General features: G+C 38.7%; 1 protein-coding gene across 1 annotated transcript; it reads left to right on the top strand.

Annotated features, from left to right (window-relative positions):
* The first annotated feature begins 636 nt into the window (after positions 1-636).
* Positions 637-1,380, top strand: LOC114306039 (protein FAR1-RELATED SEQUENCE 9-like). The gene has a single exon (XM_028251194.1). The coding sequence runs from the start codon at positions 637-639 to the stop codon at positions 1,378-1,380; it is 744 nt and encodes a 247-aa protein (XP_028106995.1).
* The last annotated feature ends 11,431 nt before the right edge of the window (positions 1,381-12,811 follow it).

The raw sequence follows: 12,811 nt of genomic DNA, 5'->3' as shown, positions 1-12,811 counted from the left end.
TAATTCAAAAAAAAAAATTGTCCTGGATTTGGAAGAAGAGGGCCAATTACTAAATGTATTTTGGGCTGATCCAAGGAGTATGGCTGCATTTAAAGAGTTTGGCGATGTGGTCACGTTTGACACAATATACTTGGTAAATAAGTATGATATGCCCTTTACCCCATTTATTGGGTTCAACTATCATGGACAATCGACATTGTTAGGTTGTGGACTCATTCCACATGAAAACATAGTGACATTTACATGGTTACTTAAGTCTTGGCTTGCATACATGTCTGGATGTCCTCCAAATGCTATTATTATAGATCAAGACAAAGCCATGAAAAATGCTATACAAATTGTTTTCCCTAATGTGCGTCATCGATGGTGTTTGTAGCATATCTTGAAAAAAATTACCTGAAAAATTGAGAGGATACAAAGAATATGAGGCAATAAAATTTGGTATACAAAATGCAGTTTATGATTCCTTAACAAAAAAAGGAATTTGAAGAAAATTGGAATGAGTTCATTGAGAACTATCAACTTGAAAGCAATGAATGGTTATTTCGATTGTTTGAGGATAGGCATCAATGGGTACCTGCATTTGTCAAAGATATTTTTTGAGCAAGAATGTCAACCACACAGTAAAGTGAAAGCATGCACGCATTCTTTGATTGGTACATCAACTCAAAAACCACTTTGAAACAATTTGTGAAGCAATATCAGAATGCTTTGGCGACGGTGGAAAATGAAAATGGTGAAGAATTTAATTCTCTCAACTCATACATCCCATGCATAACTCCATTTGAGAAGCAATTTCAAAAAGCTTACACTATTGCAAAATTTAAAGAGTTCCAACAGGAGGTTGTAGGGCACCTTCATTGCAATTTGACTTTGTATACACAAGGTCTTGATTTTTCTATATATGAAGTAGGTGAAGATGTTCCATTTGGAGAGAACCTCCAATTAGCACCTTTCACTGTGTATTTTGACAAGGAAAACTTTGACACAAATTGTAGTTGTCAGTTGTTCAAGTTTAGGGGAATAGTGTGTAGGCATCAAATTGTGGTGTTAATGAAAGAAAGAGTCCATGAGATATCAAACAAGTACATTTTAAGAAGATGGAACAACAATGTGAAAATGTGCCATAGTAAAATGATTATCAATTATAACAATCCTTCAACGTTGCCTGAAACACATCAGTATAATAAAATGTTCAATGTCTTCAATGATGTGGCTGATTTGGCAACTGATTATGAAAATATGTGTGATATGGTGGTCAAACAACTACTTGAACTAAAAGGGAAATTCAAAGAAGAAGTTGAAATTGATTGTGGAAATAATAAGTCTAGTTTTCTGAGTAATCATCATAATTCAACCACTTATAGAGATGGTGTTTGAAAGTCAAAGGAGAGTAGAACCATACTTGATCCAATTGTTTTACATCAAAAGGGGAGGTCACCATGTAAAAGGAAACAGCCTATGGTTGAAAGAGTTGTTAAGAAGAAGCAAAGACCAAGACAAAGACCATCAACATCCAAGGAAGTATAAAGATGTGAAAATTATTTGAATAAGTTAATTTACAATTAATTTTAAAAAAAAAGCTATTATTTTGTTAACTTTCAAATTTTATATTCTGTAGCAATCCGAGTTTGGTGCACCTTCAAATATAGGATTTGATCTTGGTACAGAAAAGAGTATTCAACTGAATGTAAGAAGTTTATTTTATTCATTAATTTTATAGTTATATGATTTATTTATAGTTAGATTGTCTAATTGCTTCTTATATTGCAGGAATTTGAAATATTGGGTCCAACTTACGTAATATTCCAGTGTGTATATATTTACATGGTTGTATGAAATTTAATATATTTTAGTTTTTTGATAGGAGCATCATTATCCATCTCCATCTTCGATGTTCGAACATTCAAGTTTCACAAAAATGTTAAATGACATAGCACAATCACAAGCTAACAATCCAAAAGAGGACACAAATGGTAGAAGTTGAAAATGTCTACATGATGGAGTTGCTTGGACATTTGTTGACTTCTTTTCTTTTCTTTTCTGTTTTTATTTTTTTTGAAAGTTCATTGAAAATGTTTATATTACATTTTGAGAGACTTGTTTGTTAAAGCACTGTGTGTTCGGTTTACTTTTGAGAGAGTGATTTTCAAAAAAAAAAAAACTTAGGGAGAGAGTTTAGAAAAAATTTTGGTTTGTTTGGCTATATATTTTGAAAGTAGTTTTGAAGTTTGGGAGTTTGGGATAATTTGATATTTTATTGTAATTGAGTAGATGTGTGTGAGAGAAAAAGTGATTGAGAAGGAAAGAGGAAAGAGAAAAAACAATCAACTGATATGTAAGAGAGAGAAAGTGATTTTGAAAAAATTTTGAGAAAAACCACAAACCAAACAAAATTTTGAAAAAAAATTTCAAAAACAGCTCTCCCAAAAGCAAACCAGACAAGCCCGATTTTGGTGTTGGCTTATAAAGTTGAACTATTACATTGAAACATTATCAATTACTAGTTGCGAGGCATCGTGCTTCGCACGATCACCCATGCCCGTGGTTCAAGCAAATTTTAACATGAAATCAAATGTCGTATGAGGTAAGCCCTACTCTCTACATAAGTGGAAGAAATTGATGTCCGTAGAAAGATTAAAAATATCCACCCCATTATTAGTTTCAGTCATGCCTGTAGTTTTTCTTCTTTTTTTATGTGGAAGAAAGTTAATTATCATGTTGAAGTAACATAGTACAAAACAAAATAAAGAATACCTAGCTTTTAGTGGATTTTACTTTATAAAGGTATTTGAAATAAATAAAGAAAATAGTACAATTAGAAGCAACTCATTAAAACAAAAAGCAAAATAATGGCAACTTTCCAAATTTTCCAACATAGATTAAGACAATGTCACATGATACATGAATAAACCAACCACCATCCACAAGGTAAAACTAACAGCAAATAGTTTGAAAGTAAAAAAAAATGTTCTGAATTAACATCTCATAAATATATTCAAAGCAAGAGTATCAACTGAAAAATGGTCAAAAGTCATGTGAACAATACTGGTAAACTATGAGATGAAGATAATTGTTTTGCCTCTTATTATTCCACCACAAAATTTGTTTCTTACGTAGTGACTATCTTTCCATCTTTTATCATATTTACCTAAGAAATTTGATCTTTATACCACTGTAGAGTTGGAATTCTTTTGAGATTCTAAAATGTTGAGCTACTCTCTTTAGATCCCTCCTTTTCATATCCAAGGCATTTCTAAAGTGTTCATGTGATGGTAGAAGTCTCGTGATGATTGAGGACACAAGAACATTAGTGCATTTTCATGAATTTTTTATAATTTTGTAAATTGCAACAAGTTTAGGAAGAATCTTTTTTTTTTTTTTTAACTAATCATGATTTAAACTTTCATTTTCTATATTCTTACGGGGAGAGAAAAAAACAGACGTTAGGGAGAAGGGGAAGCATTGAATTATCTGATTTATTAACAGGATTTTCAAGCGCCAATGAATATGGACTACACAACATCAAAGCACTCATATAATAAATTGAACAATGGTCAAGATTCAACAACCTCTAAGTCCTTCTAGAAAGCAAACCGAGAGTCAATTCTGGAAGTAAATTCTGAACTAATACGTAAATTCAAAGCATAAGAACCAAAACATTAAAAGAAAATAAAAATTAAAAGAAAGAATTGACAAGAAAAAAAGCTTTACCTTTTAGAAAATAAGATTCGTTGCAATTCTAGTCGCGATTTTAATATGACGATCGACTCCTGAAAATCAGAAAGAGAAAATAAACATTAAGCTACTAGAAATTCCGCCCAAAAAAAGATGAAAAATAAAAAGGAACATTAAAAAAATCTAGGAAAAAGATCCATATAAAAAGCAGGAGCAATTCTTTTACCCAAAAATGAACAAGACCACACGATAATTGTATAATCGATTCCACAAGCAACAAAAAATAAAAGAGAAAAAAGAAAAGGCTGATAAAACAAAGATCCATAGAAAAGCAAGGGGAAGATCCTGCTTTGTGCCTTAGTTCTTCTCTTCTATGAAAAGAAACATCAAGCAGTGATTGACATATATGCTTTCACTAATTTTGGGTGTAGAATATTTTTTTAGGCAGAGAGATGCAAACTGTGGGTGAGAAGTGTGGTTAGAGGTAGTCCGGGAAGATGGCGGGCACTTCAATGACTTGGGATCACCGGATGTGGAGAGGAGGAGATCAAGGCAAGCTTGGAGAGGGAGAGGTTGGCAGTGACAGACCTTGAATACTAATGTAAAGCGAGAGAGGGTGTTTTAGCATGAGACTTGGCTGTATTGTTGTTGTTGTGTCTCGCTGCATATACGATACATTATATAGATCACAGGAGTATTGGAGCCCAAGCAAACTATTGGACAGGTGGCTCGTTCTCCCCAACTCTGCCAAAAGTGATATAAGCCCTTCTGCCGTCTGTGGCTCAACGGCAGGCAGAGAGCAACGCTTCATGGCAGGCAGAAAGTAACGTTTTGTATATGCATCGGATGACATGAAAATAAGGTCATTGTTGCCTCTTCTCCAAGCCTGGTCGAAATGGAGTTGTCTTAGCAAGAAGACAACCATCTCGACGATCCCATAACCTCAGCCGCTAGTCCAGTATCCTCTGATGATCCCGAGCAGTAGTGCTTGGGTCCTGCTCCCAACCCAAGCATCCAAGTAGGTGAATGGGCTAGGGCCCACCATAGTGTTTAGCAGAGCCAAAGGCTCGCTTCCAGGCAACCAAGTAGGAGGATAGGTCGCGGGCTTTTCTCAATGTTTAGGAGAGGGGTTCGTTTCTAAACGACCAAGTAGGAGCATGGACCGCGGGCTTATTTCAATGTTTAGGAGAGCCAGTGTTTATCAATCCAAGTCCAAGTGAACTGGGGGCAGATTGTATTATTGTTTGGTCTTGGAGCGAGGTATGAAGGACCATGGACCCTGCGGGGCCATGGTGCTGCCTGTTGCAGGGCTCTTCATATCTAGATATATTTGGGCTTGTATATATGCTCCCGCTTAGGCTAAGTATATAGTTTTGGTTGCCTTGGCACATGGCGCCCATAAGGCTCACCATGTATCAAACATACGACATGCCCGACGTAGTGCCTTATTGGTCTGCCACGTGGGTGGGGTTTTGGTGTTGTGGCACCTGTAGGGCTTGCCACGTATTGAGCTTAATACAAGTACCCACAATAATGCCCCCTGTACAAATGCTCTTATAGCTAATGAGAGTAATTGTACATGACTATGTTAAAAAGTTTTGAAAAATATAAACTCATGCAGACAAGTATTCAGATAGAGTCGTCTAAAATTAGGCTTTTGATACAATGGGGGCATTTGGATTGCTCATGAGTTTACATTTTAAATTTCATTCGGTGCGAGCCGGCCGGATAAAGATGTGGTCCTGTTGGGCGATGGCTTGATTCCGCGGAATTTCCACTACTTCACAGGAGATTTCGGCTCCGTTCCATAGGCACCAAATTCCGCCCCTCACCCTTTCTATGCCGCTAGGAGGGGGCAATGGTCTTGGTGTTAGGAAAGCCCATGATTTGGTTCATGAACTGGGCCTCGCTTCCCCCTTTTTATGTTTGTGATGATGACGAGGTGGAAGTGTCCGCTAGAATGTAAGTGCATGTAGTGTTTGAGGAAGTTAGGGTGAGTGACGCCCTCAGTGTTGAAGAAAAGGATGTTAAGCGGAATGTTGTAGGGGATGTTTGGCTGAGCACTGTGGGAAGTGCTCTCTTCTCCCATGTTGAGATCTGCAAAGGTCTCTATGTCCCACCCAAGTCCCAAATCTTCATTTGGGTTTTCCAATGGTACTGACATGATGGAGATGTGGTGGTCTAGATCTCTCTCTGTCGGTCTTTGCGAGAGGATGTTGATGCAGATCCTCTCGAAAGTGGAACTAACACCTGATTTGCCTGGCAGGTGGATCCCTGGAGAGTGAGGTTGATTTCTTAGTTTAGCAAAAACCAAGCATGGGACAGTGGTATTGTATGAAGTTCTGGAATGGTTAGTGCCTTGTACCATCCTCTTATTTTATCCCGAAATTCTTTCGGCACCTCTACAACTGTATGAGCAGATATTGGGTGTTGGATCCAAGGGGATTCGAATAGCTGATCTTGGAATTGCCATGGAGGCATGGAGAGCATCTTTCGAAAGAATTCACACACCGGGCGGCGGCGGTGAGTAGGAGTGGAGCTTGAAGCTCTATAGCTTGGACCTCTTGGGTTTGGAGCCTTGTTCACCGGCCGCCAAACGGTGTTATCTCGGTGTACCTCTCTTCCGGTAGCCATTTAGAGAGAATGAGTTGTTGAAGTTAAGAGGAGAGTGTTGGCAAGTGAATATGAATTTGCTTGCGTTTTTTTTTTTTTTTTTTTTGTGTTGTTGTCCTGCATTTGTGCTCTTATAAAGACGGGGTTGCATTGGAAAAAGATGGGGTGAACTTACTAACTTTTGCAGCTTTTGTTGGGAAAGAGCGATCTATGGAGAGGACAACTCATCAATTGAAGTTATAGCTTTAGAGCAGACCATTAATGGCTGCTGATTGGGAGCCGCCATGGTAGCGTGCAATAGCTTTTTGGTGAGTCTAAGGTTGTTGCAGTCTATTTTTAGTGTTTATAATAAACAAAGAGATTCTTTTTTCTTTTTTTTTTTGATTGGTTTAAGGATTTTTTCTTGGGAAGGTACAACTTCAAAATAAATTTATTTAATCTTTATTATTATTATTATTATTATTATTATTATTATTATTATTATTATTATTATTTTTGGAACTTCTCGTTCTGCTTGAGCATTGCATTTTTGCCACGTAAAAGATTGTGTATATTCTAGGTATAACTTGAACTTGTTCGAACCATTCGAATAGTGAGCTCGCCTTTTTGTAGAAATAAGGACACTAGATATACATATATATATATACATTTTTTTTTTTTTTTTTAATCAGGATCTCTATTTTCTCCTTTTACCCATTGAACAGAAGGGTGTGTTATGGACTTGGTTACCCGTAGCTGGGTTTTTGTTTTTGTTTTTGTTTTTAGATGAATGTACCATTAAAAAAAAGAAAAGTTCCATAGTCTCTCAAGTTGATTTATGGGTTTCTATACTCCCTCTCCTCCTCTGTCTAAAGTTGGTTGGCTGCCTAAGTTGTATTCAAGCTTTTAGAGAGAACTAGAGGTTGTCGTCAGTGGATCGCGAGAGTGGGGAGTGGTACAACGGTGGTGAGGCGACTCTCACACTGTCTCGGATTGAAGCAGATTGCGACATTGGAGGTTCGGTTTCTAGGTATAGGAGAGTGGCTAGATTTTTGTATTGCTTGTTTGAGGGTGGTGAATCGAACTTTAAAGTCGTAAAAAGGGAAGAAAGACGGGTCGGGCAAAGAGATAAAGGAGGAAAGGAAAGTGCTGTGTCGCGGATAGGCTGTGAAGCAATCGGTTGGGCTGTTGGGTGTTGAGGTAATTCTGGGTTGGCTGTTAGGGTTGGGTTCTTGCCGATCGCGAGTGGGTTTGCTCTTGATTGAAGAATCTGTGAGTCATCGACAGAGAAGGGCTAAGGTTTCGATCTGTTTGAATCGGTAAAGTTGGGTTTCTAAGGGTTATTGCTATGGGTGAAGCTTGAGAGGAGCAATCGAATCAGGAAGGGGAAGAAAGAAGAGCTGCGGATACTCGCGGAGCTCGTCGTGGTGGCTGCCGTAGGTTGTAAAGGTATGGGTCTGCTCATAGTTGATTTGAATTATGTTTTCATTTATAGATTCATATAAGGTATTGTTTTGTGAAAAATAGAAGGCTGTTGAAAAATAAAGGGGAGCCTCGTAATATAAAAATAAAAATAAATTATTATTATTATTTTTTTGAGCATGAGACAGATCAATAAAAGAGGGTTGTGTTTTGGAGAATTGGAGAGGTCTATAATAAAATGTTAATTAGGTAAAGAGTGAAAAGGTTGGAAAGTTATTAATAATGAATATTGGAGAGGTGTATGCTTAGAAAATAAAAATAAACTGTTAGAATAAATATCAGAGAGCTATGTGGCAAAATTTTAGGATTGTATTGAGAGCTATGAGGTTTTATTTATTTTATTTTTTTATTTTATTTTTATAGGTTGTAAACAGAAAATTTGAACCGAGGGAAGCCCACAAGAGGATTTGGAGACGTATAAAAATAAGATGAATAAAATAATGAAGGGGCTATTTTATTTTATTTTATTTTTAAATTGATGAGGTAATAGAGGGCTGTAAATAAATGAGAGCTATCAAAGATGAAGCCCATAAAACAATTTCGTGGATTATAAGAAAATGAGGTGAAGCGAGGAAGGAGTGGTGCGAGGGGAAGTAAAGATTAATGCTGGGTGGTGGGAGTTGCGAGGGATAGGTTTTGTTATGCGAGGGAAAGAGGCTAAAGAAAAATGAAGCGAAGGAGGAGTGGTGCGAGGGGAAGTAAAGATTAATGCGAGGGGTGGTGGGAGTTGCGAGGGATGGGTTTTGTTATGCGAGGGAAAAGGGCTATCCCAAAATAGGGCCTTGGCCTTAGCAAGGGAAAGAGTTTTTTTTTTTTCAAGTGCGAGGGATGGGTTTTGAGGAATGGGTTTTGTTATGTGAGGGAAATAAAGGGGAGTGCAAGGGATGGAGAGGGGTGTAGCTCTTTTGTTTTTTTTTTTTTTAACTTCGGTGGGAAGGGATTTTTTTTTTGTTTTTATTTTTTTATTTTTTTTAAGTGCGAGGGATGGGTTTTGAGGAATGGGTTTTGTTATGCGAGGGAAATGAAGGGGATTGCGAGGGATGGAGAGGGGTGTAGCTCTTTTGCTTTTTTAACTTCGGTGGGAAGGGTTACATGCGAGGGGTGAGGAGAGTTACGAGGGATGGGTTTGGTTGTGCGAGGGAAAGGGGCTATCTCAAAATAGTGCCTTGGCCTTAGTGAGGGAAAAAGTGTTTTTTTTTTTGTTTTTTTGTTTTTTTTTAACTTCGATGGAAATAGTTAGAAAATGAGCAAGGGATAGAAACATATGTGGAAGGTCAAGGAGAAGGGAATTGGAACGAAGGTATACTTCATGCGAGGGATAGAGGCCTAGCGAGGAGATGAGGCCTAACTCAAAATTGTTTTTTTCTTTTTTTTTTTGTTTTTTAAAACTTCGTTGGAAATAGTTAGAAAATGAGTGAGGAATAGAAACATATGTGGAAAACGAGGGAGAGAAAAATTGGAACGAAGGTGACTTCATGCGAGGGATAGAGGCCTAGCGAGGGGAAGAGGCCTAACTCAAAAAAATATTTTTTTTTTTTTTTTAAACTTCGTTGGAAATAGTTAGAAAATGAGCAAGGGATAGAAACATTTGTGGAAACCGAGGGAGACGGAAATTGGAACGAAGGTGACTTCATGCGAGGGATAGAGGCCTAGCGAGGGGAAGAGGCCTAACTGAAAACTGTTTTTTTCTTTTTCTTTTTCTTTGTTTTTTTTTTCCAACTTCGTTGGAAATAGTTAGAAAATGAGCGAGGGATAGAAGCATATGTGGAAAGCGAGGGAGAGGGAAATTGGAACGAAGGTGACTTCATGCGAGGGAGAGAGGCCTAGCAAGGGAAGAGGCTTAACTGAAAATTGTTTTTTTCTTTTTCTTTTTCTTTTTCTTTTTCTTTGTTTTTGTTTTTCCAACTTCGTTGGAAATAGTTAGAAAATGAGCAAGGGATAGAAACATATGTGGAAAGCGAGGGAGAGGGAAATTGGAACGAAGGTGACTTCATGCGAGGGATAGAGGCCTAACGAGGGGAAGAGGCCTAACTCAATATATATATATTTATTTTTTGGTAAAATGTATTTCGAGTAAAATGCACCTTCATGGTGAATGCCCTTTTTCATTTGTAAGTCTTTTGTTGATGCAGGAAAGGCGAGGCTTTGTGATATGGCTAAAGTAAAAGGGGGAAGTGTTGTTTCCCGTGGTAGCGCGCAATAATCACTAGCGGGTTCTTCTGGTATTTCCAAGTCAAAAGTGGGTAAATCCAAGAAAAATCTTTTTAAGGCCAAAAAGGACACGAATCCTCCAATCGTCCCTCCAGCGGAATATTGGTGTAGGGCACCCTTCTTTGGTGCCATGAATTTGTTTTGGGTGAGGGTGGACTTATTTGATGACAATGGCGGGGGCCCAACTGATTTTCTTCTTGGTGGGGTTGAGCCAGAGAAAAGGGTTGAAGCTTTTGTTCCTCCCGAGTCTATTGTACGTTTTCATGTGGAGAGAGGAACTTATCCTTATTCTTTTCCGGCTTTTAAGGATTATACGGGGCCCAAAGATGACTTTGATGTCTGGAGTGCAGCTATGTTTCGCCATCCCTCATATTGTGAGGTGCTTACTGGAGCTAAGATTGCTATTGCTATTGCTATTTCTCAGTGTATGCGGATTAGACGGGAGCCATCTTGGCTGGAGTTCGCATTGTTACGTTGGAGTTCAAGCTCTCATACTTTTATTGCGCAGTGGGGCGAGACGACCCCTACTCTAGAGGATATAGCTATCTTGACGGGGTTAGAGCACCTTGGATCAGCGAATCCTAGCGCAGAAAGTTTGTCCCTTAGCCAGATGGCTATTGTTGGGAGATTAGAGGAGGCTGTGGCACCGGCAGGGAAGTTATTGAGTCGTTATCAAAATGAAGTGTTAGTAACACCTCGATCACGAAAACGACCAAGAAACACTTTCGGGGGATGGCTTCGGTACTGGTTTCGGGATCTTAGCCATCAGGTGCAAGGAAATGCGGAGGACGGATTCATAGGTCCAGGGATGGAAGGGGACAAGTGGGAGAGTGTTGAGCATTTAGCTGCTTTCATTACATATTGGTTGTCGCGGTACGTCTTGATGGGTAGACCTCAAGACGGTATTTTCCATGAGCTCTTTCCTCTTGCTGCAATTCTTGCTTCCGGTCGTCCGATTCTGTTGGCTCCTTTATTTCTGGGGGGGCTATATATGAGGTTAGATATGTATTAGCAGGGTGTTGATCGTTCCACAAGACGATATGATGTTACTAGCTTCCTCCCTACTACCTTTCTGCAGTTGTTTTTGTATGAGAGATTTCCTAGCTTGGTCCCTATGCCAAAGGTGTTTTCCATTGAAGAAAGTGAGCCGCGTTCTGCTCGGTGGGCTGAGGGATGTGTACAAGGGAGTTTGGCCAGCATTTTTGATTTTGAGGACAAGTTTGTTGCTCGTCCTTATGTCATGCCAGTTTGTGGAGTATTTTCTACCATTGCCTACCGCCTAGATGATTGCGAGCTTGTTCTCGAGGCGGGTGTGTCTTATTTGGGGGATGCGGATTCAGTGATGGTTCTTAGTACCGTTTCTAGGTATTTACCTTATTTTGTGGATGGCACATACGGTGTGGTGGCCTATAATCCTTTGAGGCTTGCTCGACAGTTTGGTTTGGACCAAGAGGTTCCTCAACATCTTCCTTCCCCTGTACCTTCGGCGGCCGACTGTATGCAATTATATGTATACTCTTTTCTTTCAGAAAAATTAAGGCGTCGGGGGCGAGTTGTGCTAGCAAGTAGGGGTAGAATTTGCGGAACCACCCCTAGTTGGAGAAAGTATTAGAGATGCAATCTTGCATTATTTCGGGCTTTCTTGAGTAGTGATCTTGATCCTGTCCATGTTGAGTTCATTCCGTCTGATGACCCTGAGTTATGTATGGCTCGCAGAGAGCGGGGCTTGTCAACTGCAAATATGGGGGAACTCAGCCCACTGGCTCGTTTATCTAAGGTGACTATTGCTTTGGAGCAAACCCAGATAGTTTCTCCTGACCGTCCTTCCAATGCCAAGCGTAAAAGGCCACCCCCTTCCTCCGTTCTTGTTCCAATGCCTGGAAGAGTACCCCCAAAGATCGAAGGTATAGATCCGCCTACTAAAACTAGGGTTGCCTGCCAAGCGAGGGGTTGCTCGACTGACACAATTGATTCGTCACAGGTAAACTCATATTTCGACCCCCGCCTGGGTGCTGCCCTTGGACCGACCAAGGGGCGCTGCCCCCTAGACCCCCGCGAGCTGACCGGGCAGCTCAACCCCCGATCGGCCCAGTCGAAATGGCAAAACATGAAAGAAGGATCGAAACCTGGATCGCTACATTGTTTATGATATTTTTATAATATTTTTTCTTGGTTTTCAGCTTACAACTCTAACCATATGATTGGGGTCTTCCAACTTAAAACCCAAGATGTAATTTTTTATTTTCATGTGAAGTCTCTAGAAATGAGTTTTAATTTTCTGAGGGAAAGAAATGAAAACAACTTTGTTGTCTGTGTTATCTAAAATCACAAGATATGGGGATAAAAACTCAAGATGGTTCAAGGTTGAGATGAAGAGTTTTGGTATTAAACTACCCAAATTTTGATCCAAGTTATTTCTATGATAATCTCAAGTTTGAATGTTGTGGGATAAATCTCAATTGTGTTCTTGAAATTCATATATTTCCACTTGTTCTTGTAAGATAATTTTGTTTATGCTTGCTTGTTCACAATTCTTTTTGTTTCATTATTTTTTCCTAAGTTTTCTTCACTCTCAATTCACACCTTTATCTGTTCCTTTCTTTATTTCTTTCATTATGTTATTTTCACACCATAATTTTTGAAAAAGATAAAAGAATAAAAAATAATATTTTAATGAAATAGAATTTTATAATAGAGAGTTTGATGAAATGTGTACATAAAAAAGAGGCTAGCTAAAATATAAAAGTGAATTTTAGATTATAATTTAACTCAAAATTTATTGAGACTGATGTGAATGCTCTAATAGCAATTTACCAAGTAGTCCAACATGGTACACTACTCTAGTGAA

This window comes from Camellia sinensis, chromosome 5, assembly GCF_055761805.1.
Source record: "Camellia sinensis isolate YWXY chromosome 5, ASM5576180v1, whole genome shotgun sequence".
Lineage (NCBI taxonomy): Eukaryota > Viridiplantae > Streptophyta > Magnoliopsida > Ericales > Theaceae > Camellia > Camellia sinensis.
This window is presented reverse-complemented; position numbering and strand designations above follow the sequence as displayed.

What these genes read in the sequence shown, in the direction of transcription:
- LOC114306039 (XM_028251194.1), top strand. Translation starts at nt 637, where the DNA reads ATGCACGCATTCTTTGATTGGTACATCAACTCAAAAACCACTTTGAAA.